Here is a 27,416-nt window from a genome sequence, read left to right as displayed (position 1 = left end):
GTATATGCACGTACAAACACATATATGCACACGCCTGCACACACGTATATGCACATACTTGCACATAGCTGCATACCTGTATATGCACCTACACACATACACACACGTACAGGCACCAGCGTGCACACACGCATGAACACACGTGCACTCTCAGGCTCGCTACAATGCAAGCCACACCAGGGCAGTCGTATCTGTGGGCTGAGTATCCCCAGCACCTGGCACAGAGCCCAGCACGCAGTGGCGCTCAACAAAAGCCGGTCGGCGTCAGTGAGGCTGCCTGTTCCGCAGCCCATCCCCAGTTCAGATGCCCGGGCAGGCCCCGGGGTCCTGCCAGCTCTGGGAGACTCACATGGGTCTCACCCTCCAGCACACTGAGCCAGAGGGTCCCTACCCAGGGCACATCTCCCCCTGGGCCTCCCCCTCCCAGCCCTCTGGGGCTCCCCCGGGCCTCAGCGTGGCCGGTGAGACCCTCTGAGATCTGGCCTCCCCCACCCCCATTTGAAGGTATTCTTCAAAATACCTTCCTCCACCTGGCCAATCTTCGCTTATCCTTAAGACTCCTGGGAGGTGTCACCTCCTAACCCTGCCCCTGATTCCTCCTGTGGACCTGGATCAGCCTCGCCCCTGCAGAATTGTCGGCCTGTCTCTGGGAGAGGCAGCTGGGGGCTAGCAGTGGGCCCCGGGGGAGTGCGGAGCATGTGTTGAGCGGCTAAGTGAGTGGGGGTGGCTCCTCTGGGGAAGGGAGAGCAGGTCAGGGACTCTAGCGTTCCGGGTTCCGCTCGTCGTGTGGCCCGTAGGGCAGATTTCCCACACTCTCAGGACCAGGAAGCTCCCCGCCCACACAGAGCCTGTTCATGACAAATACTCACGCTAGAGCCAATTACTTCTGCTCCAACCAGTTCCAAGCCCTCCAAAGGCCCTGCTGGACGCAGGAGAAGGGAGAGGTGAGTAACCAGCTCCTTCCTGCCCACCCCACGTGCCCTCCGCCGCCCCCACCTGCCCTGGGGCAGACCAGAGACCCTCTCCCCGCTCCCTCTCCTGCCTCTTTTCCCCCAACTCCTGCCCAGAGAAACCAGAAGGGGCCAGATGATGTCCCCACCTCCTGGCCAGGTTTATGGCAAGTGGCCAGGCTGGAGCCCACAGGCCCTGGGGGTGTGGAGCCTCCTGGGGACAGAACCATCGCCCACTCCGCCCCCCACGGAGCCCAGAACCACCTGTACTCCAACCCTCCGCCCAGGGGTTCCAAATCTCAGACACCGTGTCCCCCCTCTTCTGCAGGTCAGCCTTTCCGTGCGGTTCTTCCAGGAGACCCCTGCTGGTCCACCTGCCCCTGTTCCAGGATCTCCATGCAACTCCTGAGGTTGGCAGAGAACGGGGGACACCATCCTGCGGTACAAACACATGTCCCCCATTTGCACTGTTCGGACGGAGACTTCCTCAAACACAGGAGGGGTGCGGTGTGGGGGCCTGCTAGCCCCTGCCCTGAGAGGCCCCAGCAGCAGGCCTCAGGCTCCCTGGCTCTGCCCCTACCACGCGGACTTTGGTCCACCCTCCCGGCCGTCCCTGGGCAACACGGGAGGGCTCCACCTGGCCGGGCCCCTGGTACCCTGAGTTAACACAGGCTGAGGGGACTTTGACTTTGACATTTGGGCCTGTGGCCTGGCTCTGGAGGTGGAGCCGCAGTGTCCTGGACCAGCGTCTGGTTCCTTATTGGGGGAACTGTGCTCCCGAGGATGCCAGCAGGGGATCCGGGTGGCTGTGAGCACTCCAGTTCCCCAGCCCCCAAAGTCCCACCGAGGGACCGCTTGAAGCCAGGTGTACCTGCATTCCATGGGTCTCTGGTGGCCCCGGCCAAGGGGGGGTGGAGTGGCAGCCATGTGAAGTGAGGAGTTGGCATCCACTGGTCTGTAGGGAGAGGTGGGAGAGACCCCGGAGCTGTTTCCAGAAATGCTCCTGTCCCCCACCCCTCCTCTGGGTCTCTGTGCAGACCTAGCCTAGCCTCTCAGGACATGTTGCGCCAGCGTCCCAGGTCACCCCAAGAAAGCCGGTGTCCCAGGTCACCCCAGGAAGGCTGTCTCAGGCCACCCAGAGAGTATGGGCGCCCAGGCCCAGCAACAGAAGCTCCAGGCCGGAGCTCACCCTAGGAGGGCAAGGCAGGTGCCAGAGCTCACTCTGGAGAGGGCGTCCCCTGACCGTACCCCTTGCAGCATGGAGCCTCTGAGCAGCCAGCCAGGTGCCCCTGACCCGAGGCTCTCGGCCTCTACCCGCCTCCCCCAGCCCTCCCCGAACCGGGATGAGGAGGGTGCCAGAGGCAGTGGCTGGGGTTTCCTCCTGCTGTCACCCGCCCCCACCCCCAGCCTTGGACCCCAGGCTCTGAAGGCCACCCTGGGGCTCAAGTGTACCATGGGGTGTTCTTTTGGAGGCGTGGAGGCGTCCACGGAGCCACGAAATCTAGTTTCTGCTGGTTGCAGGCTGGAGAACAGACAAGACCCTGCAGCAGGAGGTGAGGCGGAGCTGCCCCGCCCTGGGGGGCCTGGAAGGCTGAGCCGTGGCCCCCACCCCACCCTCAGGCCACTCCAAAGCCCCCTTGGGCTCTGGCTGGAGGACTGGGCGATGGGGGTTAAGCCTTCCTCCAGAAGCTGCTCCATAGGGGTGGGGGGTACGCTATGGGCCTAAGGAACCCCCTTCCAATAACCAGGACCCAAAATACATAAGCCCCACACATGCCGGAGACACCTACCTGAACTGCAGCCAGCAACCATCTGGGCCTCTAAAAAGGGGCTTCCCTCTTAAAATGGGGTGCTGGTGCCTTCCTGTGTAAGGCACAGGGGGAACGGAGCCTGGCCCACACTAGCAGGCACGGTTTCTGTGTCAAGTTCCCCAGGAGCTGTGCGCCCACAGACCCAGAGCTGTCGCTGGTGGAGGGGGAGGGCCACCTGCCACGTTCTCCGAGGGCGAGAGTGGCCTAAGGTCACATAGCAGGTGGCTGGAAGCCCAGTTGGGGGTCCTGCAGCTCTGGCCTCTCCCACAGGCCCTCTCTTCGATGACAGGCCAGGCCAGGCGCTGCCCGCTTCCTGCCCCGTGACTCAGCACCCTCGCCCAGCACAACACGACTTTTGCCCCCTGCGCGCTGTGCTGACCTCCTGCTCGGATCCGTCCAGGCTCTCCCGCCACAGCTGCCCGGGCTGTGGGGAGCCGGAGCCCCCGGGGGCCAGGGTCAGCACTCTGGCAAGATGGGCGCGCTGGGCCGTCCCCGGGTCATCCTACTCACCCACCTGCTGGTTGCCCTGGAGCTCACCTGCCTCTTCATGCGGTTCTCCATCATGCCGGTGAGTACCCTCCCCCGGGCGGCCAGCCACCCGCATGCCCCACTGTCCCTCTCTTCTTCCATCATGCAATGGCAGGGGCCGGGGGTGGGGGCCCGGGGCTGCCCAGGCCCCTCGTTGGGGAACCCGGGGACTGTGCCTTCTGGGTCGCTCCATCAGCACTTTCTGTGCTCTGATGCATGGTGGCCCCGGGGAGGGGCCGTAGGGAGCCACCCCCATTGCCACGCAGCCCTTCTGGTGGCAGTGCCCCTCCCCTTGGCTGGCCTGGCTCTGTCCCTTCCACCCCACCAGGACCGTTGCCCTATTGATCCACCGCCCCAACACCTGCTCGGCTCCTGTCCTCCCTGTGCCCAGGCCTCGGCTTGGGCCTCTTCCACAGGGAGCCCTCCCTCCCAACAGCTGCCCAGACCCTAGAACCTCCTCCCCTCCAACCAGGTCCCGCTGTGGGTCAGTCCTCCTGCAGAATGCCCACGCCCCACATCCTGTTCCATGATATTAAATTATTTCTGTCTCCCCGTGAGGGCGGAGCTGGCCCCATCTCCTCCCTGCTGCCTCCCCCGGGGCTGGAACTCTGCCCGGTGATAGGCCGTTGGCTAAGCGGCATGGTCAGCGCTCGGTGCCCGCCCACCTGCTGTCCGCAGAGCCTGCCTGTGCCCTCCTGCTGGTTCCTTCAGCAGACCCCCGTGGAGCTGGCCTGGCTGTGGAAGTCCCAGAGGGCCTTCCCCGTCTCATCTGGGCGGGGCCTGGCACAGCTGCCGGCCACTTTTTAACGTCCCCCAGGGGATTGTCACGAGCAGCCCGTGCCCAGGGATCTGGGTGCAAGGGGGCACTGACTCCCTTCCTTAGCAGCCTGGGGCTGGGCAGGCGCCTCACCGTCCCATCGTGAAATGGGCCACAACGTCCCTCCGGAAGGGTTGGTGCAGGGGGTGATGAATGAACAGCTGAAGACAGAGCAAGTGTGGAACATTCTGCAAATGCTCACCGAGCACCTACTACGTGCATCCTGTTCTCAGAACTTGGAATACAGCAGGCACGGACCACACAATCCTTAGACCGTGCCACGTGTGAGAGAAGGCGCGCTGCAGGGGCTGGGAGTGCCCACCGACGGGGGCAGGAAAGCCTCCCCCAGAAGGCAAGCTTAAAGGAAACAAAGAGCAAGCCTGGCTGGTGCAAAGGCCCTGGGGCAGTAGTGAGAACAGTGCAGCTAGAGAGGAGGAGGTAAGGCCCCAGAAAGGCCGCGAGGACTCCAGGAGGGTGCTGGCCATGGGGAAGGCAGGAAGCTGCTGGCTTTGAGTTCTGTGGTAAGGGTTGAGCCCAAGAGTTGCCGAAGGATTGGATGTGATTGTGCAAGAGGGGTGGTCAGGGGTGACTCTGAGGATTCGCACCTGAACCCTTGCAAGGGTGGAAGCATCAGCCATGGAGCAGAGGTCTTCGGGGTGGGAGGGGAGGATGAGGCAGGTTTGAGTTCGAGGAGAAGGCGGGCTGCAGTGGCCGGGGGAAGAGCGTGGACTCAGCACAGGAATGTGCAATTGTCCAGTCGGTCAAGTGCACCAGCAGGAGAGACCAGACAGCAGGGCTTCAGGCTCCTCCAGTGGGGCGCAGCCCCCCTCCAGCCCCCTGCCCCACCCCTGCCAGGAGGAGGGGAGATTGCCCGGTGCCCTGGGACTTCAGCTGCACTGGGGAAGGGGGTGTGCAGGCAAGAGAGAAGGCAGGCGGGAGGGATGCCCTTGACTGAGCTTAGGGAGGGTACGGGGTGTGGGGTCGGGGATGAGGCGTATTTGTTTCCTGGGGTTGCCATGACAAAGCACCAAACACCGGTGGCTTAGAGCCACAGAAGTTTGCCTCTCAAAGACTGGAGGCCACAAATCTGGTTCCCGGGGTCTCAGGCCTCCCTCTGAAGCCCGCAGAGGATGGTCCTTCCTGCCTCTTCCAGCTTGAACTTGGTTCCCTCTGTAAAGACTCTATCTCCAAATAAGGTCACATTCCAAATACTGAGCATTAGGATTTTGTGGGGGGGACCCAATTCAACCCATTACAGGGGGGAATCACTGGAGGGAGGGGCCAGGAACTCAGAGGCCAGGGTGGGGGATATTGAAGTCAGAGGGTTAGAGCGGGCTAATCTGGGGTCCCCAGGACCCCTCCCATTCTCTGGAGAAACACTGGTCATGGCCTTTACCTCCCCCAGAGTGGCACCAGCAGAGGCTGGGAGCCCCCAAGAGCAGGCCTAGGTCCTGCTGGGAAATGGGCCACCTTCTGGAGGTCATCAGGGCATTTGGGGACCATCTTTTGCTGGCCTGGAAGATGCTACAGTCCACCAGGCAGCTTCGAATGGGTGAGGTGTGCCCTGCAGAGGGGAGGGAGGGCCAGCAGCCGCCTTCCCTGACCACTGGGCCCAGTGAAGCTGGGCTCCTCGCTATAAGTAGCTGAGTTCCAGGCCTGAGGGGCCCTCCCGGGCACACCACAGTGTGGTCAGAGGGTTTCCCGTCCCCCCACTTCAGGGCTACCTCTCCCGCTCCCGACCGACTGCACACCCCGGACTCCCTGACCCTTCCCGTGGGCCCCTCCTGTTTGCAGTACCTGACCCGGCGGCTGGGCCTGGATTCTGTGGCCTTCGGCTACCTGCAGACGGCCTTCGGCGTGCTTCAGCTGCTGGGCGGGCCGGTGTTTGGCAGGTACCAGGGTGCAGGGACGTTTGGGGGACGGGCATTGGGCTTAGGCAGGGGCGCTGGGCTCAGGGACAGGGCAGCAGACATCCTCCCTCAAACCCTGAGGAGGCCAGATCAAGGTGGCAGGATCTTTAGGGTAACTGTGCAGGAAAGGGGCTCCAGAGACAGGAAAGTCAGACAGCAGGGGCTCTGGGGGGGGTTTCCTGGAGCTGCTTGGGGGTGGGTGGAGAAAGGGCTGGAGCCTGGGAGACACTTCTTTTTTTTTTTTTAAGATTTTATTTATTTAGGGCGCCTGGGTGGCTCAGTTGGTTAAGCGACCGCCTTCGGCTCAGGTCATGATCCTGGAGTCCCGGGATCGAGTCCCGCATCGGGTTCCCTGCTCGGCAGGGAGTCTGCTGCTCCCTCTGACCCTCTTCCCTCTCGTGCTATCTCTCATTTTCTCTCTCTCAAATAAATAAATAAAAAATCTTTAAAAAAAAAGATTTTATTTATTTATTTGTTTAAAGAGAGAGCACAGGCAAGCAGGGGGAGGGGCAGAGGGAGAGGCAGGCTCCCTGCTGAGTGGGGAGCCTGACCCAGGGATAGATCCCGGGGATCCTGAGATCATGGCCTGAGCCGCTTAAGGGACTGAGCACCCCAGGTGCCCCTGGGAGACACTTACTGTACTACTCACAGACCCGTGCTCCATTGGGACCCCACAAGGTATTCTCGAAGGGAGTGGGGATGTCCGGCATGGTCAGACTCCCCCAGGTCCCTGCAAGTTGCCCCAGTGGAAGCATGGGGAAGCTGGGCCCCCCAGAGGGGCCCTCGCCCAGACCATCCGGCACCCAGGCCTACCTCGTCGGCCATGAGGGGATCCCTGTGGCCTAGCAACCCGGCAGCCCCACAGGGTGGGCGTCAGGGGCAGAGGAGAGAGGACCCTGCCTGCTATCCGCCAGGCTCACACTTTGGAGCCCCCCAGGTTCGCCGACCAGCGCGGGGCGCGGGCCGCGTTCACGCTCAGCTTCCTGGCGTCCTCCGCCTTCTACCTGATCCTGGCGGCCGCCTGCAGCCCGGCCCTGCCCGGCGTGGCCTTGCTCTATGTCTCGCCCTTGCCCGCGGCACTCATGCACGCGCTGCCAGGTAGGGCCAGGTAGGGCCCCTGCGGGAGGACAAAGTGGGGAGGGCGCACGTTGGGGGAGCCTGGGCCCAGGGCGCCACCTGAGGGAGTTGGGGGTGGCCAGAGCCAGAGGGTGGGACGGAGGTCACCCTGTGGGTGCCAGTTTGAGCCCGAGAGCAGGACTGGGGTGGGGGGTGTGTGTGACACGGGAACGTGGCCTGGGGAGCGAGTGGGGGAGGGATGGGCGGGGGCGCGGCCTGGGCCGCAAGGTGCTCTGCGAGGGGGCCGTCCCACTCAGCCCCCCGCTCCGCCCCCAGCCGCTCAGATGGTCATCACCGACCTGTCTGCGCCCGAGGAGCGGCAGGCGGCCCTGGGCCGGCTGGGCCTGTGCTTCGGGGTTGGCATGATCTTCGGCTCGCTGCTCGGCGGGACCCTGAGCGCCACGTGCGGGTGAGTGGCAGAGGCGGGAACCCGGCCCGGGGCGGGGGGCTGTGGCGCGGGCCGGGAGGCAGGGTGGGGGTGCTGGTCAGGAAGCCTGAAGCCGGGCCTCGGTTTCTCCATCTGCACGTTGAGCAGCTTGGGTCAGGTGAAGGAAGATCCGTCGGACCCCACGCGGTGGGCGGGGCCAGTGGGTGGGCGGGGCCGGCCGTGGGCGGGGCCGGGGCAGGCTCACGACTGCAAGCCCCCGACCCCACCCCGCAGCAGCCACCCGGCACCTTCTCCACGCACTGCAGCCCCGCAGGGTGCGCTCCAGGACAAGCGCGGGAGCAGGGCCGCCCCCAGCCCCTTGGCCCCAGGAGGTCCCAGCTAGGGGCACGCGCGGCCATCAGGGGTCCCATGGAAATCAGGCTGGACCTAGAGAAACCCGAGGGCAGGCCCTGGAGGCGGGGTGCAGCATGACCCCTGAGCACCATGTGGCCCTGGGCTGGGGACGCTGGGGGCAGCCGGACCCAGCTTCTGGAGGTTTAATAACTTCACAGAGCCGTCTGTACCAGCGGCCCCAGCGTGCGGCCTGGGAAAAGAACATTAACCTTGGACCCAGAGACACCTAACCCTGGAGAGGCCCCGCCAGGCTAGGGAGGGGCACCTTGTTTCCGCTGCTGGGCGACCAGCGCCCCACCCTGTCCCTCCTCCCCTCTCCCAGGGCCCCAACCCCCACTCAAAATCAGCTTCTTTCATAGGAGCGGACCTTGCCCCTGGCCTTCATTCAGACCCAAGTCTTTGCTTTCGGTCTGGAAGGTGGGTGCCCAGCTGTGGGTGGAGGCCGAGTGCCAGCCGGTGACCCAACCACCCTGTGCAGGCCTGGGGAGCTGCCCAGGACCAGGGGTGGCAGTGGGGGTAGAAGGCAGAGGGCAGGGTTGGCCTTGGTTTTGCCGATGGGTGGGATGCGGGTGCGAGCCCAGGGCCGTGTCCGGACTCTGGAGCTGGCCCTGGGCGAGCCATGAACCTTGCTGAGATCTGAGCAATCCTTGGGGCCAGTGGGCCTTGGGTCTCCATTGGGCTGACCCTGGTGCCCAGTAAGCGGTCAAGGCAGCTATGGATGGAGAGGGGGCGTGTCCTCACCTGGGTGGTTTTTAAGCCCTGGGACCTGGTTCAGGTGAAGCCCCAAGCCCTGAGCCCCAACCTGGCACTTCATGTTAGAAGCAGGGGTCAAGGAGGGGGCACAGTGAGGACATGAAGGGAAGGAGATCCAGGAGAACATTCCAGAAGTCACGGGGCACGTGGGTCACGGCAGGGAGGGCCCCGCTGTGCTGACAGGGTGGCAGTGACCGCAGGTTCTGTCTGCACATGAGCCGCTGGGGCCGTGGGGGCAAGAGAAAGAGGGCCTCAGTCTCCCCAGGAAGGACAGAAAGAGGGTTGGGAGCATGTAAGTGGGGGCCGGGGTGAGAAGAGGGGACAGGAAAGGGAGAGGCGGGGCAGGGAGGAGCCCCCCATGCTGCCCCACCCACCTGGACTCTCAACAGCCCAGCCACCCGCTACCGTGGGCCGAGGGGCACCTACGGTCACCTGGACAGGTGCTCTCACCTGTGAACCGGGCCCACCTGCACGGCTCCGAGGTGTGCAGGCTGTTCAGAACCTTCCTCCTCTGGCCCCACTCATGTCCCCTCTTGCCATCACTTTCCTTTCCCTCCATCCCAGCTGCTGGCCCAGAAGACACCACTCACTGCCCTCTTCCCCGAGCAGCCCCCAAGATTGCCTGCACCCCTGCCCTTACCTTCCAGAACAATCCGTTCGCTTCCCTGCCTTCTTTCATCCCAAGATATAAGGTGCTTGGTAGCCCCTATGTCTCCTTTGATGGGTGGGAAAACTGAGGTCCCCGGGAGAGTGAGTCTCCCCCATGGAGCTCCAGGTTCCCTGTCCAAGGCCCAGAGGAAGTGGGCTCCAGGACCCCAGTGCCCCAAGGCAAGGGCCAATGCCCTGTCTCCTGGTCCTCCTGGGTTAAGGGCCACCTCGCACCTTCGTTCCCTTTCCTCGATGGAAACCAGGGCACATTGTGAGGGCTCCTTGGCCTCCACCTTCCTGCCCACCCCACCTCCTGTGACCCCTCCCCTGAAAGGCCTCAGCCATGCCCCCCACCTCCGGGGAGCAGGGGGCGGAGAGAGGAAGTGGCCTTGGCAGCCTCAGGGTGTGGGAAGGGCACTGGTTTAACTGGTTTGGGCTCAGCCCAGAGCTCCAGCTGGGAGGCCTGGCTCCCCACTCAGGGCCCAGGCTCTGAGTCACTTGGGGGGGGGGGCACTCTGTGACTCATGGCCCTGAGTCAGATCCCAGGGGAGAGGGTCCAGGGATTCCTGGAAAGGGGGGACCCTTTCCAGGCCTGACTGTTGGAGTTAGTGCGGGCAGGCCCCCCATTCGCTGAGTGCGGACGCGCTGTTGTACTCACAGTCTCGGGTACAGCGGGGGCTCTGTCCCCCACAAGGGCTCGGGATTTGGGCAGATGCCCACGAGGGTAGCAGTTCACGGAGGCTGGGGAGGATTTGCACTGGGCGGCGGCAGCCTCCAGCTACAGAGCCTGGACGACAGGCCGACTGAGGCTGCGTCGGTGTCACCGGCAGCCCTCCTGGGCACTGGCTGGCCGGTGAGTGGCTCTGCTCTGGCGGTGTGAGCTTTGCCCGGTGGGCCCTCGGTGACTCAGAGGGAATTTGCGACACCCCTTATCTCGCTGAGGACTTGGGATTTTATCTCAGCCTCCGGTCTGGCCGGGGAATGGGAAGGCCTTATCCTGCCGGCAGAGGGTTTCCACCCCAGTGACACGGTGACACCCCTGCTTCCTCTGGAAGTTAATGAGTAAACACTCAGGCTGCCCTGAATGACGGAGACAGGAGTGACTCGTGGGTCAGCCAGGCGGCCTGCTCCACTTGGTGCTCACGATGGCTCACCGAGGCTCTCCCCGCCACGGGACCCAGCAGAAGGACCCTGGGTGTCCCGGGCACAGGGAAGGGCCCAGACAGGGCCCAGCTGGCTGAGAGTAAGCCCAGCTTAGACCTGAGAGGCGAGGGAGAAGTCAGCTGTGGAAGGTGGGCTGTGATGGACAGTGTTCCGGGCAGAGAGGAAGCCTGTGCAAAGGCCCTGGGGCAGGAGGAGCTCGGGGCATGCTTGGAGGCCTGTGTGGTTGGAAATGGAGGGATCAGGTGCTCAGGGAACGCGGAAGGCTGGAAAGAGTCAGGCTAGATGAGGCTTCTCGGCCTTTTTTCTGGCACCTGGAAGGCAGAGGGAGGCTGAATCTGGAGCGGCCCCACAGGACTTCTGTTTTCAGACATTGTTATAGCTACGGTATCATAGGATTCAGCAGGGCAGGGTGACTTCTGCACCCCAAGCCCCAGGTTGACATCTAGTGACTCTGGTGACTTTTGCAGCCAGGTGTCACGTGAAGCTGGGTCCCAGCTGACCGCAGCCTGTCCTCCAGGTTGGATGGGAGAGGGGTGTGCCACCCAGGAGGCCCTGAGCCCCCCAGGGCCAGGGGAGCCTCAGAGCAGGGCGAGGGCAGCCCTGGTTGGCTTCATGACTACTGTCACCTTGTGGTCGGGCCGGGTCGGTAGAGGGGACAAAAGTGCAGGGTGGGCAGATGGCCCAGCCCACTGCCCTCCTGACAACGTCGTGTTGGCAAACGGCGGGCCCTCGAGCCGAGGAGGCAAGGCCGGCCATCTGCGGCCCGGACCGATCGACCAGCGCCGGTGACCAGCCACGAGCAGCCCCCTGGGAACCCGTGCAGCCGTTGGGGTTGGGGACAAGGTGTCAGGGAGGCTGGCCCCCAGGGAGTCCGGCCCTCATTTGCATCTGAGGAGAGGAGGTCACCCAGCAAGGTCGCTGCAGAGAAGGGCAAAAGAACAAAGAGACTCGGGTGCCCGGAGTCTTGCCCAGAGCCCCTCCGTGGCCTCCATCCCTCCGGCCTCCTGTCCGTCCATCCAACCGAAAACAAAAGGGGTGGGTGGACGAAGAGCCGCTGAACGCTGCCTGCCTGCCGCCGTGGTCGACACTCAATTCGTACTCGGCTCCAATGAGCCAACAACAACGGGGCGCGGCCATCCCGCGGGATCCTGCACGAAGGAGGCGGGAGGCCCTGGGCGGCGGGGGAGCTGACTCTGAGCTGACTCTGCCCCGTGCTCAGGGGCGCACTGACCCGAAGGTCCCTGGGGAGAGGCGCCGAGCTGTGTCCTGGAGGACAGAGCAGCGCCCGGTGGGGGCACCGAGCCAGAGGAGACGGCCCTCCGTGCAGGGGCGGGGGGCGGGGGGGCTGAGCTGGCCCGCCATTCCCTTGCCTTCTGCTCGCCCCTCTGGCATTTGTCCTGGGGGAGTTGGAGGGGGTGTGAGGGTGGAAGGACACCCCCCCATGTCCCCTGGGAAGCTGCGGGCCCCCCACCCACCCCAGGTCCCCCAGGGTCCCCATGCTCCCTTTGGTTTACCAGCCTTCACACAAGGGGTGGGTGAGATGCCACAAGAAGGGGCCTGGCTCCTTGCCACCACCCGGCCCTCGCTTGTCACCAGCCTCCCGAAATAGCCATCTAAGTGGCCGCCTCTGCTCCCGCGAATTTCCGGGGCATCTGGTGAAGAAAGCAGGTTCTGTCCCTGCCCGCCAGGCCCCAAGCAGTGACGCGCGAGTCCTGAAGAAAGGGCCCTTCTCTCTGGCCGGGTGTCCCTGCCCGCGTCACAGATCAGTCCCTGCCAGCCCGAGGAGGGGGCTCCGGCCTGGGCCGGCCTCGGTCATCCACAGGGGACTGAGCGCAGGCCTCTGAGCCTCTGACCTGTGGGTCCGTGGAAATGCCCGTTTGTTTGGAAGCCTGGTGGCCAGGAAGCCCGAATATCCACCATCCCGGGCAGTGGAGGTTGGCGGGGGCGGCCAGAGATGGGCCAGTGGGGGAGGGGAGGGGAGGGCCAGCAACTGTCAGCTCTACAGCGACCCCCCGTGGGAGCCTGGGCAGGACCTGGCCAGAGATATGGGGGCGCTGACCCCACTGGCCCCCCGACCACATGTGGAACAAGGCCTCTCTGTGTCTCCTGTAGGAGCTCTGTGTGCGCCCCTCGTGTGCGTGTGTGTGTGCACATACGTGAGCTGTGCGGGGGAGGGGCAGGGGAAGTCTGTTCTTGGCACCCCGTGGAGGGCCAAGGGCACCTTGCGTCTATGCCCGGAGGCCCCGAACAGGGCAGATCTGGGGGCTCTGGTGAGGTTGGGGTCAGGACGTGGTGCCTGCAAACAGCTCACACGTCTGTCCCATGGTCTGATGTTCCCTGGGTGCGCAGGGTGCCCCCCAGGCCCACTTGTCCTCAAGGCCAGGTACTGGCCATTGGACGGAGCAGGCCGCTCTCAGAGGATGCAGTGCCCACGGGGGTGGAGTGCCAGGGGCTCTCGGAGAAAGGCTCTTGCAGGATGTATAGGAGTTTCCTCTGTGGCTGAGGGGAAGGGCTTTGCAGGCCCGTGCCAGCCTGGAAGGTCAGAGAGGGGCCTGGCTCAGTACGAAGTATCCATTCCTTCCTGTGTCCCCCCTCCATCCCTAGCAGGGCACCAGGTTGGCCTCCGGAAGAAATGGCAATGGTCAGAAGGGCCCGTGTTGTCAGGTGCCACGGGCTCAGGTGCCACGGGCCTGCCTGGCCGCCTGGCCCTTCCAGGGGGTCAGGGGCTGAGTTTCCGTGCAGTGATTCACGGTGGGGAGGGATGTTCTCAGATGCCAAAGCTGAGGGGCCCGCCTGAGTCTGGGTCCCTGGTGGCGTCCAAAGCCCCCTCCCAAGCCCAGCGTGCCCACCCTGCAGGAAGAGGGGACGCCGTGGCTGGGGGCTCCTGAGGCCTACCGAGCAGGAAGGGACAGAGGCCTCACAAAGCTGAGTGGGGATCCCGTGGTGGAGCCCGGAGGCAAACCCAAGCCCCCTGCACCCCTGCCCCTCGGCCTCCTGGTGCTCCAGCCCCAGGCCGCCTGGCACGTAGTTCCCCATCAGCCCAAAGGGCCAGACACGTGGCACCCAAAGGCACCATCGAGCCGTCCCCCCCCCCCCCCCAAGGAGGTCCCTCCAGTCCCACCAGAGGGATGAGGACTGATCTGGGGACAGGGCCCTGCTTCTGGGAACCTCAGTTTGCACCTCTGTCAAATGGGAAGGACCCATGGCCGGCCCACTTCTGCCAGGGCTGTGCAGGGGGCTCCTCCAGGGGGAAGACCCGGCCTGGAGCTGAGTCCTGAGTCCCCAGGTGTGGGACGCCCCTGCCCTGGCTGGGAGCAGCGGGTGCGTGCACACACACGCACACCCCCGCACGCATGCACGCAACACATGCACCAGGCCCGTCCTCTGGGGGCCTTCCCACCCCTCGGCAGTCTGGAAGCCGACCATCTCCTGGAAGACTCCGCCCCGGCCCTCCAGGGCTCAGCTCGTGGCTCCCACCACTGCCCCTCCTCAGAGACCCGGGACCCACGTGCCGTGGATGCCAGAGGCTGCAGCTGCAGCGTGAGCATCAGGCATGTTGACAGCTTCATCCGCTCCTTCATCCCATCACCTAATGTCCCCCAGGGCATAGGCTGTGGGGACGTGGCTGGCGGGGTTTGAGCTGTTCTCAGCAGTCGAGACCTAAGCGTGGCTAAAGGGGCCCATGGGGGAGATCCCACACCTAGGGACCAAAATCCTGTGTGACCATTACTCTCACCCCCAGGCTTCGATGTCCAGCCTCCGTGGCTCTTGTAGCCAACCTCGTGGCAGCCGTCCTCAGCTTCACCTGCATCCCCATCAGCACTAAAAGGGTTGGCACCCATGCCCAGGCTGCCCCTCCAGGTAAGCCCTGCCAGGTACACCCCTCCAGGTGAGCCCCACCAGGTGAGCCCCACCAAGTATGCCCAACCAGGTACCCCCCTCCAGACATTCCCCTCCAGGGACACCCCTCCAGGTGAGCCCCACCAGGTACACCCTGCCAGGTGAGCCCCACCAGGGACACCCCTCCAGGTGAGCCCCACCAGGTACACCCCTCCAGGTGAGCCCCACCAGGTACACCCCGCCAGACATTCCCCTCCAGATACACCCCTCCAGGTGAGGCCCACCAGGTATGCCCCACCAGGTATGCCCCACCAGGTACCCACCTCCAGACATTCCCCTCCAGGGACACCCCTCCAGGTGAGGCCCACCAGGTACACCATGCCTGGATGCTGGGCCAGTATAAGGCATGAGCCCTCCGCCACACCAGCCAGTACCCCGGACCTCCCTTCAGGAAGAGTCGGCCAAGACCAGGACATACCAAAGAGTCCACAGGGGCTTCCTACCTGCTGAGGCGGGTGTGCTCCAAACAACAGGCATGCAGGGCAGGGGGTAGAATTTAGGGACCACGCGCGCCCTCTTTCCCTCTGTGAGCTGCTCTGGAGTGCCGGGCGTCTCCGGGCTGCCAACACCACCGGAGCTGAGCAGGGTGCAGTCTGGGGGGCGGGGAGGAAAGCATGGGGGGCTCAGAGAGGCTGAGGCTGGAGGCAGGGCAGATGTTAGGGGGAGGCCCGGGGAGGACGGGAGGGACCACGGGGTGGGGTTAGAGCCAGGATCCTGAGTCCCAAAGTGGCAGGCACCCTGGTGCGCAGGAGTGCGGTTCTGGGGGAGCGCCAGGTGGGGGGCAGAGCGGTGCCAATGAGGGCGTGTGGGGCCTCCCGGGCCCACAAGGGAAGGTCAGGGCTCCACAGAGGGGCCAGCAGAGGACCCCATGCCTCTGTGCCCAGTGACTGAGAGGTCAGGAGGGAGGACGTGCCTGCGAGGGACAGAGGAAGGGCCAAATACAGGCGGGCCCCAGGAGAGCCGGACAGAGGGGGAGGGGACCAGGCCGGGGAGCCGGGGAGCGGGCCACCCGGTGGTCTGAGCGGCCTCTCCGGGTCCCCCAGGCAGAGCCCAGGCCAGCGTGTTCGACCTGAAGGCCATCAGCCGCCTGCTGCTGAGGCCCGGCATCCTGCCCGTGTTCCTCGTCAAGGTGGTGTCCGGCTTCCCCTCTGGTGAGTCTCAGAGCCTGGGGCGGACCCCTTCCTCCGCCCCGTGTCCCGTGCTCCACGCCCTCCCCGTGCCATCGCCTGTCACGTGGGCCCCGGAGAAGTGAGATGGCCCCTGGTTCACGCCGAGCGGCTGCACAGGTGAGGAGGGGGAGGAACAGCGAAGCAGGGCCCCCACCTCCCACACCGTCGTCAGCGCCCCGCCCTGGGGTTTCCGAGCCCCACTCTGGGGTCCTCTAACTGGGGGACAGCACAGAGACCAAATTAAGGAGGTGTCGTGCTGGCGCGAAAGGGTTCGTCTCTCGCCCCCAGAAAGTTCTCACCCTTGCAAAAGCGAAGGTTCTGGGGTCGGGTCCATGGGGGTGAAGGCAGACGCAGGGGGCTGCCTGGCCAAGCCCCCACCAGCTGTCCCAGATCCAGATCGGCTCCTTGGGCTCACGGGGATGGGGCCCGAGTGGCTGACTTCAGTCGAAGGGGCCTCCGGGGACCACCAGTGGATCCGGGGTCACACCCTCCCACATTGTCAGCCCTGGGGCCCCCCACCTCCCCAGGAAAGCCGTCGGTCCCTGTGGCAGGACCAGGGCTCCCAGCCCGGCTGACAGCGGAGGTGGGCCCTACGGCCAGGGGCTTGGGGTGACCAGGCAGCCCCTCCTCCCCTCTCCCAGGACTCTTCATGGTCATGTTCTCCATCATTTCCATGGACTTCTTCCAGCTGGACGCTGCCCAGGCTGGCTACCTCATGTCCTTCTTCGGGGTTCTCCAGATGGTGAGTGGCTGCCCAGTGCTCAAGGCATGTCTTGGGTGCGTAGGGGTCTTTGGATGCAATGGACCTCGCAGCCTGCCTGCCTCAGTTTCTCCACAGCGCTGACAGTTAGCTTCCGGCTGCCCTCCCGCCTCATGGGGTACACGCTCCCCCTCACAGGCAGGCCTGTCCGCCTCTCCCTGCTCGAGGCTCCCACCGATGGGCCTGAGTCCTGTGCGCACACCCATCGGCCTGGGGGGGCCTTGTCTGAGAGGGGAGGAAGTAGGCTAGCACCCTGTGGAGGCTGGTGAGCCCTTGGCCTCCCGTCTGGAAGCATGTCGAGGGTCCGTGGTCCAGCCAGTGTGCATCTGGGCGCCCCGCGGCAGACGGGACAGGGCAGGAGGAGCGCCCAGTGGCGAGGCGCGTGGCAAGGCCGCCTGCCCACGAGCAGGCACGTTCCCCAAGCTCTCAGAGTCTCCGTCTCCTTGTCCATCCAGTGGGGCGGAGCACCGTGACTTGTGGGGGTGATGATGTGGCCAAGCACTCAAACAGGCTGGCCACCTTGGGAAGCCCCACCCGAGTGACAGTCACTCTCTGCCCTTGTGAGATGCCTCGAGCCTGGGAACTGCGCGTCAGGAGGTGCCCGAGACGCGTGTCCAGGTGGGACAGGTGTCCGGTGCACCAGCTCCCAGGCCCCGGCTCCTCCTGGACATCTGCACCAGGCCCTGGGGCAGTGGGAACAGGTGGCGACGTGTTGCCGCCACCCTGGACGGCTGCCCAACAGCCGGAGTGCGGGAGGGGCTATTCTGGGACCGTCTGGGGCAGGGGGGCAGGTAGCCCTGGACCTCTCCGGAAGCGCGTGACATTCCCGGCACCTCCAGGCCATCTGCTCCCCACGCCCCTGGGCCCAGGACTGATCGGGACCCTGGGGCGAAAATAGCAGCTCCCGGGGCTGCTCCGCGCGGGCAGGCAGGGAGGGCCGGCCTGGCGGGGAAGCAAGCGACAGACACAAAATAATAGCAGGGACAGCACCAGAGTCGGGGGCCCCTGGAGCCCCGTTCTACGTGGCTGCCGCTGGGGAAGCAGACCCCCCCCCCGAGACCCTCGGGGACAGATGAGGAGCCCGGTGGTGACCCCGCCTGAGACGAGCCTGGGGCTCTAGCACCTGCAAGGATGGTGGCCGACCCCCGGGGGGCAGCTGGGGCTCCGGATGAGTCTGGAAGCTCTGCGGGCAGAGGTGGGGTTTTGTGTCTCCAGAGAGAGGCCCGAAGCCCCCTGTGTCAGGTGCCTCCCTGCCCCCCGAGCCCTGGGGCAGTAGGGCTGCTCACAGAGGGTCTGAGCAGCAGCCCCCCTGTAGGCTGAGCCATGCCTTCGCCTGGCCCCCCACAGCTGGGCTCCCACCTGCTGCCTCCCTCCACAGACCATTTCCTGCCCCACCCCGAAGTGCGGCCGGCTGCAGCCCGACCCCAGGGAGACCACGGCAGCCCCCCTCCCCCCTCCCTGGGTGTTGGGGGGGCACTGGGGTTGGGGGCCGGTGGGGAGTGGCAGCCCAGATGGTCCTAACATGAGGGGAGGGCGTCGCCGCCCCGGGGGACTTGCAGCCCTCTGTCCCTCGCAGACCCTCCCGCTAGAGCCCCCGCTGCGCCTTCGCCTACACCCCGGGCGCCATGCCACCACGGTGATGGGCGGCTCCCATCACACGGGGTCAGGGCGGGGGGGGGGGAATGGAGATAAGCCCCCGACCACCTACACATCTGATGTGTCAGGGTGACTAGCACCCCGCAGGAGAATAGGGTCCTCAGAAGGGCAGAGGTGCGAGTTTAGACGGGGCAGTCAGCCCGGGGCTGGGAGCACTGCGGGAGCTCACCGGCTGCTGAGCAGGCTGAGGCAGAGAGCTAGGCTCGGAGGAAGTGTGCCGCGGGGAGGGGTGGTCTGCAGGGCAGGAAGGACCTGGATTTACTCAGACTGGGGTGGGGGCTGCTCAGGGGGTCCGTGCAGAGGCTGGACGTTGTGTACGAGGCCCCCCAGCTCTGGGCGGTGTTAGGGAGAGGTGCACAGAACACGGGGGCTTCAGGTGGCCCGCGTTACCCCTGGGGCAGGTGTGAGCCGACAGACCTGTTTGTTAACTTCTGGTTCCCTGTAGTAACCTGCGAGCCACGGGAGTTTAGGATTTTTTTAAGTGAATAGGGAAACTGAGGCACAACAGCACCACGCCAGGGTTTTGGTCGGGGTGTCTGTATGAACGCGGAGGCCAGGTTCACTCTCCCGTGCTGTTGAGAGGCCCCCAGCTGTGCCGCACTGAGGGGCTTGCCCAGTAGACCTTCCTTCACAAAAACAAGCAAACAAAGAAATGTAAGAAAAAGCAAGTCTGAGAGTAGGACTTTTTAAAGGACATCTATGGTTCTGGTTTGAGGCAGTTTTGTTAGGTTGGTTTTGGAGGGGCCCGCCGGCGCGCTGAGGGGCTGCGTGAGCGGAGGGGTGCCTGTGGAGGGGCCCAGGCCAGCTCATGCCCCCAGAGCCCTTGCTGCTGACACGCAGACTTCGGGACCCACTCTTCTACTCTGACCTGGTGGCTGCTAGGGTTGGGAGGGGACCCTGAGGGAGGTCCCCAGAGGCGGGGGCACCCCCGGTCCAGAGCCCTCCCACCACCGCCCCCTCCTCCTGTCTCCCCAGGTCATTCAGGGCCTGGTCATCGGCTGGCTGAGCAGCCACTTCTCGGAGAGGGCCCTGCTCCGGACCAGCGTGCTGGGCTTCATCGTGGTGGGACTGGCCATGGTGAGCATTTCCCTCTGGGCTGTCCCCCGCTCCGGCCAGGGGCCCGTGCCCATCCCCCGACCCTCTGCACATGCCCAGCATGCATTTGAGCCCCTCACCCCCACCCAGGGCCACCCTCCATAGGACTCTGGGGACAGGCCCTTCCACCCTGGTCCCATGCGGCCCCCAGTCGCCATGCCTCCCTGCCCTGCCAGGCCCTGATGTCCAGTGTCTTCCACTTCTGCCTCCTGATGCCGGGCCTGGTCTTCAGTCTGTGTGCCCTCAACGTGGTCACCGACAGCATGCTGACCAAGGCTGTCTCGGCCTCAGACACGGGTGAGAGCCGCATCCCCAGGAGCCAGGGAGGGGCGAGCCCTGGGGAGCCCCAGGCCTCCTCTCTGGAAAGCTTTCTGGGCGGTTTCAGATGGAGCAGCCCCCCGATTTCAGGCTGGGTCGGCCCCGACCCACTGAGTGTTGAGTGGGGTGGGCGGCCTGGGTCTGAGTGAGTGGGGCAGGGGTTGGGGGCTGCAAGATGGCTCGGGTCAGAATTCGCCACCTGGCTGGGTCGGGCCTTCCCGGAGGTGGTGTCTGGCTTGGCTCTGAAGCATGGGCAGGATTTCACTAAAAAGGAGGATATGGAAAGACGGCATTCCAGGCATCCCAGCTGGGCCGAGGTGTGGAGGGATGTGTGGGGACCGGAAGTCTCCTGCACAGGCCAGTTAGGAAGACAGCCCAGCGGGGCCGAGCGTGGTAAGCACAGGAAGGGGCTTGCCTGCGAGCCTGGGAGTGGGCAGGAGCCCGTCTTCTGTTCCCTCCCCGGCACCTAGTGCAGGGTGTGTGCAGGTGCTTCCTGAGTGAGTGAACGAAGGCACGAAGCCCCCAGCCCTCCCCCCATCTGGTGGGACACAGGTGTCCCCAGACAGGGACCCCCGGCCCTCACTCTGCACCTAGCTCTCTTTCTTGAGGCCTGAGTCTCCCATCTGGACTCACGTCCCAGGGCCTGACAGTTCCCAGGCTGCTGCCCATTCCCCTGGCTCCTGGCAGGCATGGTCCCGGCATGGGACAGGCCGAGTTCAAGGGCTCCTGTGGCTGCCTGAGGGTGAAGAACCCTGCAGGCTAGAAAGCTCAGGGAGCCTGGCCGACCCTCACTCCATCCACCCCTCTGTCTGGAAGGGACAGAGTGAGGTCTGGAGGCCCGGATGGGAACCAGGTGGCTGATGGGTGGTGGGCCGGGCCTGGAGGGCATCCTGGAGTGGTGGGCTGGAACCCAGGAGAGGCCAGGAGGAGGCAGGGGAACGAAGCAGCGCGGAGAGATGGGGGCAGTGCCCTGCAGGGAGGAGGGCGGAGCACACCCAAGCCACTGGGGCCACACGGAGCCTGAGCCCCAGGCACCACCCCTCAGCTCAGAAGGAGCCAGGAGCTGGTTCCCAGCACCAGCCTGGGAACCCGAGACCACAGAGGGGGCGGTAATTGCTCCCCGGTGTCTGCAGGGCGTGTGGGCGATGGGAGAAGCCGCTCTTAAATTTCCCCCACGCCAGGTCCTGAGCCCAGGCAGGGCCTCCCCAGGCCATCCCAGCTGGCCCAGCGGGGAGATGGGAGGGAACCGGGGCTCTGAGCCCCAGGAGCCCGGGACCCTCTGGGCACATGTCTTGTTGACAATACCCACACGCACGCGCGCCCACACAGGGCACAGCTGCTGGGAGGGGCGTGGTGACAGGGGCGTCAGGTAGCCGGGGGCGCAGGCAGCGAGGTGAGCCTGGGAAGTGGGTGCAGAGAGGCAGGTGGGTGGCCCCTCCCCAGCCCTGTGGGGGACACTCTCCCGTCCATATGAGGGCAGCGGGGGCTGTGGGAGTGATCCTGGGGGTGTCAGCCCGCCTGGCACCCCAGCCCCACGCCCACCCTCCCCGGTTCCCGGCCCTGCTGGGATGCCATCTCCCCGGTAGGCTTAGGAGGGCAGGGCCTGGCCCGTGACCTATGGCTCCAGTCCCGGGCCCCTCCTGTGCTGCTCGGGAACTTTCTGGGGCAGGGCGCAGGCTCGGCCCCGCATCTGAGAAGTGCCAGTGCGGCCCCTGCCCGGCTGGGTGACCCAAAAGGAGCAGACCCACACGTCTGGGTGGAGGGAGCCAGGGGAGCAGAAGCGGGACGGGGTGGGGTAGGGGGCAGGGGAGGCCTGGGCTGTGTCTGGGGAGTGGGTGGCCAGGGCAGTGGTGCCGAGGGACCTGGCCGAGCCTGACTTGCCCCCCCCCGCCCCCGCCCCTCAGGCACCATGCTGGGCCTCTGCGCCTCCGTGCAGCCCTTGACTCGCACCCTGGGGCCCACGGTGGGCGGCCTCCTGTACCGCAGCTTCGGGGTCCCTGTCTTTGGCCACGTGCAGTTTGCCACCAACGTCCTTGTCCTCCTGGCGCTCTGGAGACAGCCTCTGGCCCAGAAGCCGGACAAAGTCTGGTGACCACGGTCCCAGGGCACAGACCAACAATAAATTCCTCCAGCCTGATTTCTGCAAAGTCCCGTGGGTTGAACAGGGGACCTGGGGGTGAGCGACGGAGGGATGGAGAGGCTGGAGAGCTTCCTGGAGGAGGGGGCCAGCCGCGGGGCCCCAGGGCTCCAGAGAGAGCAGTCACCCGAGCTGTCCTGGTGCGGGGGGCCCTGCCCCCTGGAGTGCACTGCAGGGGGCCGGTCAGAAGCCCCCCCCCTCCCCCGCCACCACCCGCACCCAGACAGCGCCGCTCAAACCCCCAGAGACGGGAGCTTTCTGCCCACCCCCAGTCCGCCACTGCTTGGCCTCAGGGCTAAGCACACTGCCCATTCGCCCTTGTCAGTCACCCCACGTGAACGGAAACTGCTTGTTTTCGAAGATGAGGAGTTCAAGGCTTGGAAAGAGGTCTAGGAAACCGGCCCCCGCTCCCTGGTGGGCAGCCCGGTGGGTGGAGCCAGGCACGAAGTTATGAGAACTGGGGAGCACCGACCCTCCTCCTCCCTCACCCCCCCACCCTGCTCTAGGGAGAGGGGCGCCAGGCAGGGGAAGCCAGCAGGACCAGGACAGAGAGAACAATCCCAGCAGCGGGGGCAGGTGACCCTGAAACCATGAAGGTCACCCCCCCACCCCACCCCCCCAGCACACAGGCTGCCTGGAAAACAGGCTATTACAGCTCGGGACCCCCAACCCCAGAATTCCATGGTCCCGACCAGAGGGGCCGCAGACAGTAGAGGTCTGTCAACCCTCCCGGCCCAAGAACTCAGACCAGACCGGCTTCTGTGTGAACCCCACCGGGAATGGGGCTCTCACTCTTTGATTGACCCTTTGTCCCTCTGAAGGTCTGGGCAGGATGGGGGTGCATCTGGGGCCAGTGCAGGCCCTGGGGCCACTCTCTCTCCACTTCTCTGGAGGAACCCCCTCCCCCAACCACAAGTAGTGTTCAGGAGAAAATTCCTTGCAAGGAATGGTTTCTTTCCTTTTTTTTTAAGATTTTGTTTATTTGACACAGAGAGAGAGAGAGAAAGAGCATGAGCGGGGGAGCGGCAGCAGAGGGAGAGGGAGAAGCAGACTCTCTGCCGCGCAGGGGGCCCGGCGCGGGGCTTGATCCCAAGACCCTGGGATCACGACTGGAGCCGAAGGCAGACACTGAAGGGACTGAGCCGCCCAGGCGCCCCGTGAGGAATGGTTTTCCTCTAGCTTCCCAGCAAAGGGGCAGCCCCTCCCCAGTCAGCCCTGGGACCCAGCGAGGAGGCCCACAGGGCTCCCCTGGGTCCAGTGTGAGTGACAGACATCAGGGTCCAATTTTGGTCCTTCACTCCCCATGCCACTGCCTCCCACACGTGGCATCCTTTCTGCCAGAAAGTTCCCCGAAATGAAGTTCCCCTCAACAGGCCGAGAACGATGTCCTGTTCTTCAGTCCTCTGGCTTGCTCATCACCAGCGGACCTTCCGGCTGGTGGAACACACCTCCCGAGTCCTCCCCACGGGGCAGCCCTGTGTCCAGGACACAGTGTCTCGGCCCAGCCCAGAGGCGGCCAGGCAGGGAGAGTGGAAGCTGCCGGCCATCGGGAACGGCCGGGCCTCCCCTCACCCGCCCAGAAGCACCGCCGCCCTACTGGTCCCACACTGCGGGTGCCGGATCGCCAGAAACCGCCGGGCCCCGCCGTGGGGTGGGGTGGGGTCAAGGGGAGCATGGCGGGGTAGGCACCCAGAGGGCTGAGGGCTTCCGGCCAGAGGGCTGCCAGACAGGTGGCATGTGGGTGGTGGGGGCCGCTGGGGTCGCCCCGGGCAGGAGCGGCTCGTCGGAGGAGGTGCACTGACCTCAATGAGGCAGTTTGTGAGTGACCTCCCTGAGCAAGCACTGGCCCGGTCCTTCCGTCCTTCCGAGGCACACCCAGGAGCAGAAGTCAGCGGGGGCCAAACCTCGGGGCACTTCCCAGCCTCGGGAGAGGCTGCTTGGCAAGGAGGGTGTGAACAGAGCCCAGCAGATGACACTGTGCTCATTCAGAGCGCTTTCCCCTTGCCCTTCAGACGCCAGGGCGGCGGCTCTCCCCACCCCCACCCCTACACCCACTGAAAGGGCCGCCAACCCTCCCCGCAGGAAGCTCACCGCAGCACGCCTGGGCTGGTAGAAAAGGGAACAGATCAAGTAGTTTATTTGGAATGAACACATCGATGCAAAAACGAAATATTAAGACAGACGGTTCCATGACAACCATCAAAATAAATACATAGATAGTCTGATAATTTAAGGCGCCCGCTCAGCGGGCCGAGGCTCTGTGGCTCCGCATGGGAAGATCCTTCTGTGTGGGTCAGGGACACGGCTCCCGGCCTTTGTCCTCACTGTGGTCAGCGGGTGGGCGGCCCGCCCAGGTTTCCCCCGCAGTCCCCGGGCACCCCCGGGGTTCCTGCCGGCGCGGCCCCGCGTCGGGCCCGACTCGTCCAGTGCGCGGCTCCTGTGGGGGAGGAGGAGGCGGTTAGGGAGCGGGGCCTCAGCCCGGGACCGAGCGGGTCCGGGTCCGGCCCGCGGTGGGTCCCCCAGGGCCCCGACGCGGCCGGAGCCAGCCCGACGGCTCCGGCTGCGCGCCCAGACACGCCGCGGTCGCGCGGCACCCGGTCCCCTTCTCGACGGTGTCCCCGCGACGGGGCAGGACCTCCCCCCTCTCCCCCCCCCCCCCCCCGCCGCCGACGGCCGGCACTCACCGTGGCGGCGCTCAGGGCGCGCGGGCCGGCCAGGGCTCCGGGGGCGCGGCGGGCGCGGCGCGCTCCTGGCGGCTGCGGAAGTCCTGCAGGGCGCGGCGGTTCTGGAAGTCGATGAGCGCCAGCGTGATGGCCGCGTTCCAGCAGCTCTCGCCCGCGCAGCGGAAGTCGATCTCCTTGCGGTCCGTGGTGACGATGGTGAAGTAGACGTACTTGCCGGTGCGCTCCACGCAGTCCACCTTGAGGATGGAGTGGAAGCGCAGCTCCTTGGGGCGCGCGCCGGGGCCGGCGGGGAACAGGCGCAGGCGGTCAGGGGTGAGCACGCCGCGCTTCTTCTTCCACAGCTGGAACAGGCTGTCGCTGCGCTTCTCCAGCTCGCCCTCGCGCAACACCTCGCCGGGAGTCTTCATGTCGCAGGTTGCGCGCTCGGGCGGCGGCGGCGCGGGCGATGCGCCCAGGCGGACCCGGCACCGCCTTTATGCGGCCCCGCCTGCGCTCGGTCCCGCCCCCGTCGCGCCCCCGAGGCCACGCCCCTCTTCCAGCCCCCCCCTTCCCCGAGGCCACGCCCCCGCCCGCCCGCGGCCGCCGGAGGTCTCCCGCTCCGCTTTCCTGTACCTCCCGTGGGGTGACTCGCGGTCCCCACCCCGCCCCGGACGCCGGCCCCGCGGAGGAATGCGCTGCGGCCGGCCCTGCCCGCGGTGACTCACGGCCGGGGAGCCCCGGGAAGCGCAGTGGGACGGGGTCGGCCCAGGGCGGGGAGTCGGCGGGGCCGGAACACCCACCGCCCAGGCGCCCCAGCAGCTAGTCCTGGCGCTCTAGGGCTCGCGGCCGATCCCACGCCTTGAGGACCCTTCCCGGGGAGACCCTCCGATGGCCCTGCCCAGTCGGCCTGCTCTCCCACCTTCACCCCCGCGGGCCGCCCGTGGCAGGACCTTCCGTCTTCCCCCCCCGCCCCCCCTTCCCCGGGGCCAGGCCGACCCCTGGAGCAGGTGCTGCGAGACTGCTTTCTCTTCTGTGAAATGGGGACAGTAACACTTTTGTTAGATTGGGGAACATATGGAAAGTGCTAGAACAGCACCCCTTGGAGCTCAATAAACGTGAGGGAGCCTCCTCCCTTCCTGGGGGCCTGTCCTTCCTGCGCCCTCCTGGCGGCTGGCAGGGGGCGACCCCCACCGCCTGCACAGCCCAGTGGGGAAGGCCCTGTGGGTGCGGAAAGCTCTGTGCTGGGGCTGGAGGGGCAGCCTGGAGAGGGCGGAGGGGCAGCTGAGTCATGCCTTCCAGCCGGGCAGACAGGCTTTTTACTTACTCTCTTCCTTTAAAGGGTTTATGGGAGCAGGAGTGATGGCTGGCTCCTCCCGGGTTCCCAGGGGTGGGGGTGGGGGTGGAGTCGCAGAAGGGGTCTCTGGCGGCCAGGGCCTCTCCAGGACACCCACTTTCCAACACCCCCACCTAGCTGTGACCCTGGGAAAGGACTGCAAACAACAGGAAGGGCCTGAGTCCCCTGGCGGGCGGGGACAAGCTTGCAGGGCAGGTGCAAAGGGAGATGCAGGTCTCTGGTTCAAAAGGTCTTCCTGCTGGTGAGGGCAGAGCCCAGGACCAAGCGCAGGGCCGAGTCCAGGAAGCCCGCCCTGGAGCTGAACACCCTGCCCCAGCCGCCCCTGCTGCGCCGCCTTGGGAAGTCCCCGGCCTCTCAGGCCAGTCCGGAGCCCCGGCCCTTCAGGGTCACCAGCTCGGACGAGGGGCTTGGACTAGGACCCCGAGGAGAGGAGCCCTGAGGGCCATGGGGCCAGGGGAGGGCTTGAAGGACCCCGAGGGGAGGGAGTGGTGCCTGCGGAGCTGCCCAGCGAGGCCCATCCCTGAGGGGTGCTCTTCTCAGCCCCGTTTCACGGATGGAGAAGCAAGGCCTTGGGGAAGAGGGGACCTGCTGGAAGGGCTTGAGGTGCCAGAGGAACAGACTGCGGGGAGGAGGAGGATGTAGGGGGGCTCCAAAACGAGCGGAGGCCCAGTGAGGTGACGTGAGGCCGCCTCTCCTTGCCTCCCACTGGCCAGGCCTCTCTGGGCAGCGCTGGCAGGTCAGTGACCGGGGGGGTGCTCTGGCAAGTGGGTGTCAGAGGGAACCGGGAGGGCCGGTCATACGGGGTGGACAGCCCTGGCCCCCTCCCTGGGAGGGAGACCCCGGGGCAGGGCAGCCTGAGTGGGAATCCCAGAGGGTTGGGGGTCAGGCGCTGGGCCCACCCAGGCAGCTTCCCTGCCCTGCGGCCTGAGGACCCCCCGCCTCCAGCAGAGGCCCCGGGGAACCTGCCGGCCCACTCCTGCTCGCTGCTCAGTGGCATGAGCCTGGACCAAGGAGAGGGCCCTGCGCCCGCCCCCGAGCAGGCCCATCTGGGGGACCCTCCGGAGCAGGGAGTTGGGAGGGATGATGAGGAAGCAGACACTGACCTTACAACCCCAAGGGAGGACCTTTCGGGGGAACCCCCTCCCTGAGCCATTTGATAGCCAGGAGCCCAGAGGACCCACCAGGCAGACGGCTTCCCGCCGGGCAGTGGGGACCGCGGTGTGGATTCGGCCTGCACCCCGTGGGGAGCTGCGGCGCACCAGGGTTCTTGGCCGGGGGGTGCTGGACGGCCAGCTGCTGGCTGGAGAGACAGGGGCCCCACGCCTGCACGTGCTGGGCCTCCTTCACCCTCTCTGCCCCTGTTGGTACCCCAGCAAGGTGGGGGCTGCTGGGTCACTTTCTTGGATTTACAGGGAACGGAGTGGGGCTCTCAGAGAAGTTAGGGACTCAGCTGAGGTCCCACTGCCAGCTGGTGGGATTCGAAGCCACTCTACTGCACCCCAAGGCCTGGGGGCAGTTAGGAGCCCCACCCAAACGAACAGGGAGGGGCCGTGCCGGGCTTTGCCTCACATGGGTGGCGTCCGGCACTGTAGGTCGGAGCCAAGTTTACTAATATTTATCCAAGGGTCGCATCTGGGATCCACGCACAGCTTGCCTGGGGGCCCCCCCTCCACTCCTGTCACCAGGCACAGACTGGGCCCCGAACATCCGGCCAGGGACACTCGCTGTCCCGTCCAGCTGGGTGAGGACGTCGGATGGCCCAGACAGAAGGAGGGCACCTCTCCGAAACGCCCCTCGTGAGGTCATCCGTGCAGCAGTGGGAGGCCGGGCCCCGGAGGCTCTTGCCCAACCAGCCTGGGAACGGCGGCCTGTGAGGAAGCCGTGCG

General features: G+C 65.7%; 2 protein-coding genes across 3 annotated transcripts; one reads left to right on the top strand and one right to left on the bottom strand.

Moving 5' to 3' along the window:
- Positions 1-1,098: 1,098 nt before the first annotated feature.
- SLC22A18 (solute carrier family 22 member 18) lies at positions 1,099-21,507 on the top strand. 2 transcript variants are annotated; one of them, XM_035722902.1, is made up of 11 exons: positions 1,099-1,391; positions 3,032-3,329; positions 5,825-5,998; positions 6,954-7,114; positions 7,409-7,541; positions 14,221-14,339; positions 15,422-15,529; positions 16,189-16,289; positions 18,939-19,040; positions 19,235-19,355; positions 21,281-21,507. In XM_035722902.1, exons 1-11 carry the CDS (start codon positions 1,115-1,117, stop codon positions 21,466-21,468), a joined length of 1,782 nt encoding a protein of 593 aa, XP_035578795.1. In that variant the 5' UTR covers positions 1,099-1,114; the 3' UTR covers positions 21,469-21,507. The 2 variants fall into 2 exon arrangements, with proteins under 2 accessions (XP_035578795.1, XP_035578796.1); XM_035722903.1 differs by lacking the exon at positions 1,099-1,391 and having other exon boundaries at positions 3,078-3,329; positions 5,901-5,998.
- Positions 21,508-23,620: 2,113 nt separating this feature from the next.
- Positions 23,621-24,657, bottom strand: PHLDA2 (pleckstrin homology like domain family A member 2). Its single transcript, XM_027580152.2, has 2 exons — positions 24,198-24,657; positions 23,621-23,950 (listed from the first exon to the last, which is right to left on the bottom strand). The coding sequence occupies exon 1, from the start codon at positions 24,602-24,604 to the stop codon at positions 24,209-24,211; it is 396 nt and encodes a 131-aa protein (XP_027435953.1). The 5' UTR covers positions 24,605-24,657; the 3' UTR covers positions 23,621-23,950; positions 24,198-24,208.
- Positions 24,658-27,416: the final 2,759 nt, after the last annotated feature.

This window comes from Zalophus californianus, chromosome 11 (genome assembly GCF_009762305.2).
Source record: "Zalophus californianus isolate mZalCal1 chromosome 11, mZalCal1.pri.v2, whole genome shotgun sequence".
Classification (NCBI taxonomy): Eukaryota; Metazoa; Chordata; class Mammalia; order Carnivora; family Otariidae; genus Zalophus; species Zalophus californianus.
Note: the sequence above shows the minus strand (reverse complement) of the source record. Positions and strands in the feature narration are given on the sequence as shown.